Source organism: Chelonoidis abingdonii, chromosome 7 (genome assembly GCF_003597395.2).
Source record: "Chelonoidis abingdonii isolate Lonesome George chromosome 7, CheloAbing_2.0, whole genome shotgun sequence".
Taxonomy (NCBI): domain Eukaryota; kingdom Metazoa; phylum Chordata; order Testudines; family Testudinidae; genus Chelonoidis; species Chelonoidis abingdonii.
In genome coordinates this window covers 40,601,463-40,611,225 of record NC_133775.1, presented here as the reverse complement: position 1 = coordinate 40,611,225, position 9,763 = coordinate 40,601,463, and the positions used below count along the sequence as shown (strand labels likewise).

The 9,763-nt window shown below is 40.7% G+C and overlaps 1 protein-coding gene across 1 annotated transcript in view; it reads left to right on the top strand.

The window, feature by feature from the left end:
- Nucleotides 1–3,129: 3,129 nt before the first annotated feature.
- The window catches only part of COL11A1 (collagen type XI alpha 1 chain), a 239,140-nt gene continuing 232,506 nt past the window's right edge, over nucleotides 3,130–9,763 (top strand). Inside the window, exon 1 of the mRNA XM_032797054.2 lies at nucleotides 3,130–3,347. Coding sequence (XP_032652945.1) covers nucleotides 3,233–3,347 — 115 coding nt within the window. The 5' untranslated portion in view covers nucleotides 3,130–3,232. The remainder of the gene's footprint in view (nucleotides 3,348–9,763) is intronic.

Below are 9,763 nucleotides of genomic sequence, written 5' to 3'. Positions count from 1 at the left end.
TACAGGTTGTCTAGGTGAGCCCTGCAAACATGGCCCAGAATAACTCAGGTGTATTGTCAGAAATGGCTTCTTTGTCAGGTTTCGTAGGTATCTATCATTTTTTTCTTCCTATAAAAATGTTTCCTTCTCTTTTCTGGCTCAGGGGAAGCAATTTTAAGGGATGAAGATGACCATGTTGGAAAGTGTACCTTGCCCTTCCTAAGGCTCTTGGAAAAGGCCTGTAATTTTAGATGGAAACAGATAAACACACAGGAAATAGGTTCTCCCAGCTCTCCTCTGGTGGTGTCCGATACAGAACAAAATTTGATTGGTGCTACTCACTGACTGGGAACTGCTAACCCATTCTGAAGTAAAAAGAACATTTTGAATGTTTTATTTAATTTAAATAGGTAAAGAATTATAATTTCTTTTTAAAAAGAAAATCAAATGAATATGCTGGTTATGAAATATGCTTCTGTTTCTCTGTCTCTCTCTGTTTTAGAGATGCAATGATCAAGTGGGGCTACATCACTCGCCCCAATACCTGTGACTGCAGCAGAGAGCTTCAAAATATGAAGCATCTCCTGCGATGCCCACTGCTTGAATGTGAATGAGTTTCCAGTGACCTGGCAGAGTGCAATGACTGGGCAACTGCATGTGCACAGATATGGCGGGAAGCAGTCTGAAGACACAAGAAGAGGACTTAAGCTGATAACATGGCATCCAAGCAGGGATGTCACAGAGGCAAGCTGAAATGCAGGAGGAGATGCAGGAGAAATGTTGCTGACAGAGAGACAGATTTGTAAATCATAAATATAGAGATGATACTTGGAGCCAGGTAAGTGGATGAGATCTCCCAAAGATAGGATGTAAAGTGAGAAGGGAAAAGGCCCCTGAGAAGTCTCATAGATATAGGAAAGAGGAGAAGCAGGACCCACTGAAAAAGTCATCGATGCCTATCTGTTCTAGGAAGGTTCTAGCACATCACTGAGGGCAATATAAATAACCAAATGAATATATAAGTTATTAATTCCTTGCTTCTAAGTAGCCATATTTTATAAGATAAGTAGGTACATTGTTAGCACTTTGTAACTTAACCAGTTTTTGAAACCAGGTATTTTGTTTTTAGAATTTCCAAAGTTTTTGTTGTTGTTTTGGTTTGGTTATTTTTCATCTTTTGACTTCAGTAGGTCTCCATATGGGCATAGAGGTCCACCAATTCTCCATATTGCAGAATTAGTACTTGATAACTATCACTCAAAAACAGATAAAATCAAGTTTTTTTAATATATTTCTTGGAGGTTATAATTCCAATAGTCCTCCAGTTGTCCATTGAGTCTTTTTAGAAAAATGTGATATATAAAACAGGAATTTCTACACCTCTCCCATCCAATTTAAAATAAAACCTTATTTAGTCTGCATAAAGAAAATGGGATGCAAAACTATTTTTCCATTCACAAGTCACCTTTTAAAATTCATAGTGCATTTACTCACTAATGGAGAGTAAAGGCAAGTAGGATTTAGCCAAATGTATGTGTTTAATGAAGCTCTCCTTAAACCTCTGCCATTATATATTGAAGTTCGGCAGTTAGAGAGGAAGTGTGTCCCAGCAGATAGATCACTAAATTAGGACTCAGAGGACCTAGGCATTATTCCTAGCTCTCACACTGGCCTGCTGAGTGACCTTGGGCCAGTCAATTCACCTATCTGTGCCTCAGTTTCCCTAGGTGTAAACAAATGAAACTGATTTTACCCTCTCTGAAATCTGTGCATGAAATGGTGAAATACAACAATACCTACTGTTATATAATGCTTTTCATTAGTCGATCTCAAAGCACTTTACAAAGGAGGTAAGTATGGCCATTTTCTGTGATAAATGTACAGTACAGTAAAAAAAAGGGTAAAATGCTATTAAGTTCTGAAATTTATTCCTTTTTGTTTTAAACTTGTCATGCTTTTTCTCCCTAGTAAAACATAATTTTCTTGGAAGCCATTATTAAATCATATGATTGTTAAAAGTTTTCATTTTAAAAGATAAATTAACTTGTTTTGAAGCATAAATATACCAATAAAGACACACTTTACAAATCCCATATATACATATGACTAGAGCCATCAATAAAGAACAGTCAGTTTAGATTAACCAATGCCTTTACAGTCAGTGAGATAGAATTCTTAAGTGGTTTGGCTAATTTGAGCAAACTGGCTATGCTCTAGTGACATGTAAATATGGGATAATGTGGAATATCCATATAAACACAGACAGTACAGACGGAATTTGTCTTAGATGGACTTCTAAATGTTGGGCCAGCAGCTCTCCCCGGTTTCAAGGCCTCTTCTCTGCATTCTGTTGATTCCCCCGCTTCCTTTAACCTTGCCACGCCAGAGTTCTTTTAAATACCCAAACCTGCTCGTGGGAAGCGGGGAAACGTGTCACTGCATCAGTTCTAGTAGCAGGCAGCGCCTTTTCTGACAGGCATCGATGGCTGTCTGGCCTGGGTTATAACTGTCAGCAGCGCAGAGCTGTGGGAACCAGGGAGGGCACCGTGATCCTCTGACCCCCTCCCCCGTTCTTCTACTCCCCCTGCCTGCTCCCTCTTGCCTCCCATTCTGCCTCATCGCCCGCTCGCCTCTCTGCCCCCACTTGGCTAGGGGAGCGGATTCCGGCAGGTCCGGGCTGAGCCACTGCAGCACGGCTCCCAGGGCGGGGAGCGAGCAGGCTGAGGCTGGAGCCCGCTGCGGAGCGGACTGGTCCGGGCGCTGCTGAGCACAGAAGCTCCCCGCGGGCTGCTCCTGCAATTCCTTTCATTCCCCAAGTATTGATCTGCCCTGGCTGGGCGGCTCGAGGGGCTGGTCCAGCCTGCGGGGCCGAGGGAGGGCGGTCTGTGGGCTGCCGGAGGAGGCGTGCGATTGGCTTCTGACCTGCCGCTGGCTTGTCAGTTTGGGCTCCCGGGGGTGGCTGCCGAGTGCCTCTCGCCCAGCCCTCTGACGGGATGGAGCCTGTAGGGGGATGCCGTGCTCCTGGCATTTTGATTAAAGCCCCTCATCTCCCTGCAGTCTGAAGGCAGGGCACCGGGGGAGGAAGGAGCGGAGGGGGCCTGCACGGAGCAAAGAGAGGGACAAAAAGAAATCCCCTTTGGTGGTTCACGGATGGCTCTATAAGAGGCAGCATCTCTGGGAATACCGTGGAAGGGACGGAGCGGGTGTAAATTGAAGGCGCCCGGAGTGCGGTTCACACTTGTGGGCGCCCAGCATGGAGATGCAGAGATGGTCCACAAGGTGGAAAACGAAAAGGTGGCTCCGGGACTCCACTGTAACCACACTCATCACTTTTACTTTCTTTCTCCAGGCTGCAGAGGTCAGAGGAGGTAAGAAAGAGACGGGAGATGGGCGCTACCAGCCAGCCCCCCTCCCCAGCTGGGGAGGGAAATGCAGGACAGTGCTGCCACCCGGTTCTAGAGGAAGACCGAAAATAATGGGGTGAGGGGTTAGCTCGGGGTATTAAGCGCTGCTGGGAGCCTGTTGCACAACCAGATATAGAGAAGCTTTTCTAAGGTGCTGATGGTTTAAAGACCTCCACATCGACCTCTTTCTTGTAACTGCGGAAAGGGAGGAGGGGGCGAAGCAAGGTGGGTTTGAACACAGCTCTGTGTTTCCTCCACCACGAAATCCATTTTTAAAACCAACAGATGTTTCTGCGATTTTCAGCTCGATTGAATGTACCAAGTCATTAACCTGGTAAAGTTCACCCAAAGTCTTGGCTAAAGTGTAACAGAAGTCTCCGCACTCTCCTCCGAGGAGCGGGGAGATGGGGGAGGGGGAACCTCAAGATTTCAAATACTTCTTAGTTCTTCTTTCTCTATTTTTCTTTGCAAATATTTTTAACTGGCAAAAGTTTTCCAAAACTCAGGGAAGAGAATATTTAAAATGGGCCCTTTGCTAGCCCGACAACTCTCTCCCTGCGCGCCCTGCCAGGTGGGGTGTGCAGCTCCCAGCTGAAGAGCCATCACTGACCGGGCGATCGGTTTGGGAGCTAAGGACGCTTTTGTGGCACAGCAGGGAGGTCCGTGACAGGAGCCGGGCTCAGCACCTCAGCCTGGTACCGAGAAGCGGTTTCCCACCCCCCGTTCCTTCCCCCATCCCTGGGGAAGAGTGAGTGGTCCGTTAGGTGTCTGTGGACATGGTTAGCAGGGTGCAATTCCTGGGAGCTTGCAGACGAGCGAGAAGCCGCAATCCTCCCCCGCGGGAGGGGGAGCTCAGAAGGTAGGGAGGGCCCTGAGCTCACACGTCTGGGGGTGGGTGGGAAGGGGAGGGGCGCGCAGTGCATAACCCCCAGTGCTCAGCTTTAAGAGCTGCGCTCCTGCACAGATGCGTGGTAGTGTTAGGAGAAGCAACAACCGCTCCAGAAGCGTCCAGTTTGGGGACCTCAGTTGGACACCAGCGGAACAGTCCGATTTTATGACCTTAAAAGATCTGCTTGCATATGTGTGGAATTACACATATAACCTGGCTGTGCATTCTCCAGTGACTTTGAACTCCTAGCTGAGTGGAAATGCCGCTTCTTTCCACTGCAATTTGCAGTAGGGATTAGGGTCTTCTTGTGGCAACCTTGCTGTTAGGGGACCTCCCAGCCTTAGGGGGCTGATGCTTCCAGAACAGAGTCCTGTTTATGTTTATATCATTATTTGTGACGAGATTTGCCCGTTTTCGAAGAGAACAGTGGTGTCGTTTTCCACGCTTTGAGTCAACAGTAGTTATGATGGGGAGCACAGAAAGGTGAATAATTAAAGTTTCCATTCAGCATTTTGTATCTGGTCACCACTTGAATTGTGGCATATCAATCAGTAATTCTGCCCCCTGCTGGTTTCATTTACAGTTAGGGAGGAGGGCGCCAAATCTATCCTTGCTGCAATTCCAATGATCCCAGTGGAGTTACACCAAGGATAAGTTCCCCCACCTCCATCTAGCTGCAGGGGGTTGGGTACTCATTACTATATTGAAACTGAAGTTATTGAATGAGGGATACTGAAGACAAAGACTGGGTAGATTGTTTTTTAAACCTAATATGCCAATTGAATGTGAGCTGGAGACGATTCTTTGCAGCCTTCACTTCATAACAGTATTTATGAAAACAAAGAAACTGAGTTCTGAGGTTGAATCTAGATTTTAAATGAAAATCTGAACCCAAGAAGCACTGATACAAATTCAGCGCAAGCTACTTGGTATTTACTGAAATAACTTTAACAATAACAGGAGCACAGATTTGTGAGATTGATAGATTTACTAAAATAAAGCCTGAGTGAAGAATTACTTTTAAAGTTCCTTCTCCATTCTAATAAAGCAAGGAAATATCAGATATGTAAAATGACAGGGAGCATCTTAAGATTTCCACAGTTTGTGAGTTTTCCTGAAAACTGCCTGACAAGTAACACAGTAGTTTAAATGTTCAGAAACAGGGTATGCCATTTGCTTACAAACTGCTGGTAGCTGTGTGGTTAGGGCTCAGTCCAACTGTTACTGAAGTCAGTAAGAGTCTTTCCGTTGATTTTAGTGACAGTTGCATCTGGACTAATTTCCCAAATGAAGTATTAAGTTATTTCTGAATAGTCTTTTATGTGCTCCACTGTTATTAAAAATACTTCAAAGATAAAAAAAAATAACATTCAGTAAAATCTAAGACAAAAATGCTCTTTTCAGTGACTGACACTTGAAAGCAGGAAAGAAAATATAGAAATAAAACTTTTGGACACATCATTGTAAATTATATGATAAAGTGAATATATTTCAAAGTTTCATCAGAATGCAGTATAAATCATATCTTAGTAAACTACATTAAGATTAGATCTGGGATTTTTATTTTATTGGGCTTCTCATAAACTGTCAGTTTATAAAGCAAATTACACAATGTATTCATATAAAGTGTTAAACTTTATAGTAATTCTTTTTTAATAAGACACATTATCTTCTATTTAGAAAGACCACAACAAAATTCCTAAGAGTCTTGACTTTTTCTTACAAATTGCTTTAATTTTTTTTTCCATAAAGAAAAATGATAGGTGCCCGTCCCAGTACGAATGAAGGTGGAGAATTCCTGTTTAGGCTCCTCAGGTTCTCCACTTTAAGGCAGAGAAACTCATAGAAATGAGAAGCAAGTGAATGGGGAAAACAGTGAAATATATTTTGTTGCTTCAGTGCCCACTAACTTCTCAGCAACTCTTGTTAGAAAATATTTTTGCTTTATAACCTGGTACAAGTAAACAAAATACACTTTTAAAAGACTTTCTTTGATTCCCCCCATCCCCAGCCCCCTCACCTTTAAATACCAAATGTGTTGGCAGTGCATTTGGTATGAATAAACTCATTTAGTCAAAATGGCATGGCTTCAACACTATGAATTTTTGTAAGGTCCTGGAGTCAATGCACTATTGTAATGCTGATTTAAATTTCATGAGCAAGAAATGGAAGAAAATCAACTTTTTTTTTTTAAGCATTTCTGGTAAATGGAAACCTTGCTATTCATCAGAGTACAGGACATTTCTGACGGAAAATGTGATTGGTCAGTTATATAAAGAAAATAAATATATGAACTTCTGTTTAAGTAAAATCCATGGACGACAGAGTATTTGCTCGAATATAGTGTAGGTGCTTTATTTCAGTCATCCCACTGGAATGCTTCCCAAACTTCCTTGGAAACCAGCAGGAGTTCTTGGTGGATACGGAGTGGAGAATTGGGCCCATTACAATGGAAAAGATGATTTTTTTCTAATATCCATACCCACCTAAAAGTATGTAATTCAGTTTTGAATGCTTATTGAGTCTCAGTGGAAATGTAGCTCTTCAGCTTTCTCAAAAGAAAACTGTTTAATGTCTAATTATTATTAACCAATACAAAAATGTTGATTTCAAATAGTAACTTGTAAATGTCTGGTCAGATCAGCTTATTAGTGATATAGCTCAAGTGTGCTGTTGACTGGCATGCTGTGTGTTAATGCTCAATGCGAAATTGAACACTTTTTATGTCTCCTTTAACTTAAAATATAGTAAAATATTTGTAAAAGCCAGTTTCATCTTATTAAAAATACCATAACCCTCCAAAGGGTAAAGAGAGAATCAATTTCCAAGCTTGAAAAAATGAGTTAAGTTGATCAAACCATAGGAAGAATTGTTAGGAATAACTGCTGGTGGTCCCAGCTGAAAAGTTTGTTTGAGTCCCAGGGATCAGCAGGTGAAATGGTCCTATCTTCCCAGAATGTGCTGTCTGACCCTGCATGAATATGTCTGTTTTTTCTTTTAGAAATATTGTACAAATTCTAAATTAAATGCTTTGTCTTAGACAGGCAACTGACAAAGAAATATGACTGGTATGTGTTGTGATTCTGCAGACTCTAGTGCTTTCTATGTAATTTACAAGGAGACCTGACAGACTCCTGAAAGGACAATTCAGGCTGTGTCTTTTTACTAGCTCTGCAGTGCAAAAACAAAACAAAAACCCCACTTCATATTTCCTAGCTTTATTTTTTGTCATGTTAAAAATATATTATCAAGTCCAATATATATAAACACACAAACACAGCACACACAAGTGAGGCATATCTAAAATGTTATAGCTATATTAATCTAGAAGCAATTGTTTGAACTGATATTCTACACTAAAAAGAAAAAGCTTCCTTAACACAAAAACCTGCTCTTGGCTGTATGATGTTTTCTGATAAATTAAAAGGCTTTGTTTAAAAACACAAAAACAAAAAACTAACCACTGGTAAAATTGGCATCTGCAGTATTTGTAGTAATAGGACCTTTAATTCCAACAGAGGTAAAGCATAACAGAAGAAGCATGGCATTATTGCTGAACTTAAGTTGCACCTAAAATGTGCTGGAGCAATTATGCCTCTTACAGATTATTATTATTATTATTATTATTTTTTGTATAGTGAGGAACAGTAGGGTTTCCATGTGCCAGCAAGATTAAGAAGTTGCTTTTCTTTTCTCACTAGAGCTCTTTGCTTCTTTTCATAAGAAATTCTCTTAACATTTGTTAATTTATTGTTGTCTTGACTATTCGTTGATAATCAGTGCAAATAAATTAAACGGACCTTGGGAGACATCTCTTGTGTAAAGAAAGTAGAGTCTCACAAGTGATAAAGATTTGCCCATTGGATGGACATGGAAGAGATGGGAAAATTAGCATTTACTGAAATTAGATGAACACAGATGCATCTTGTCAATAGTTATAATTAGAGTACCAAGTTTTAAATACACATCTACCTCGATATAATGCGACCCGATATAACACAAATTCGGATATAACGTAGTAAAGCAGTGCTCCGGGGGGGTGGGGCTGCGCACTCCAGTGGATCAAAGCAAGTTCGATATGACGCAGTTTCACCTATAACATGGTAAGATTTTTTGGCTCCCGAGGACAATGTTATATCGAGGCAGAGGTGTACCACCTTTGCAAACTATAAATGTAATACATTAACTGTTGATCTCATTATTTAAATACTAGCAGCAGGAACTGGCATTATTTGAGTTCTTTTAGCACGTTATCACATGTAAGGGGATATAAAAACCTTTGTAAATTTTAGGCCTGGGATTTCTGTATATGTCAAAGTGTTAATGCTTTCAGCATGTGAAATAGAATTTTGTTTGACAGAACTGGTATTAGGTGTGCATATTGTTTGCTACCAGGTTAAAATGAAGGATGCATAATAAAAACAAATACACAATAAAAAGCACAGATCCTGATCTTGCTATCATTGAAGTTGATTGCAGCTGAATTAAGTTCATAATGACTATATAATATGGGCCAAATGCTGGTCATCTTGCTCAATTGAAGAGTATTATTAAACTCTGAGTCTTACTCATCACATGTCCACTTTTAAGGTGAGCAGGATTTGGCCCAACACAAATACTAAAAATATTCTAGCAATCTAAATAATTGTAATTTTGGAACAAGATTATTATTCAGGGTCTAAAGCCCATTTCATTGATGTCAGTGGGATGCAAAACTAGGGACTGATTTGCTTGGCTTATAGTCATGAGTAGTTATATCATTGACTTCATTAGTTGTAGGATCAAGTTCTCAAGCTGTGGGACTTTGTAAAGCAGATCCTCAGCTCCTGCAAATGGTGTAGATACATTGAATTCAATGGAGCAACTCTAAATTTCACCAGCTGAAGTTCTGACCCTTAGATGCCTGTTCTTTTCTTCTAAAGATTTTCTATATATATAGCTGAAAATGTACAAATATGCCACCTTCAAGACTGTAGTCTATAATCAGGATATTTTTGAAAGCTAAGAAAGTTTTCGATGAAATACCTCCTTTCTGTATCTACAAACATTTGGGTTTAGAAGTCCCAGTCTCTCATTTTTTTATATTTAACTATTAGCCACATTTCTTACTAAGAGAAGGGACACTGTCTCTCGCTATGCTGATCACCATTTTTAGGTTACCCTCTAACCTAAAAAATGGTGCTCAGCAGAGCCAGCATCATGGTAATGAGATTATGGTAATGGAGAAATGATATTCCAGGAATTTAATTTGTGTTTTGATGGTCTCAGAATGTCACGTCTGAAGGTACTGTCTCCATGAGCTAGTAGTTGTACTAAAGAACTTTTTATCTCATCAAGTAAAAGAGGCCTCATCACGTTTAGACTGCGTGAGAATAAATTTTGATTTAATCAGCCAATACTCTGATGTAAACCAGGGGTAGCTCCAGTGGAATCAATATTGAGCCAAATCCTCATTACTGCATATTGGCATAAGACTTCAGTGGAATTAAAA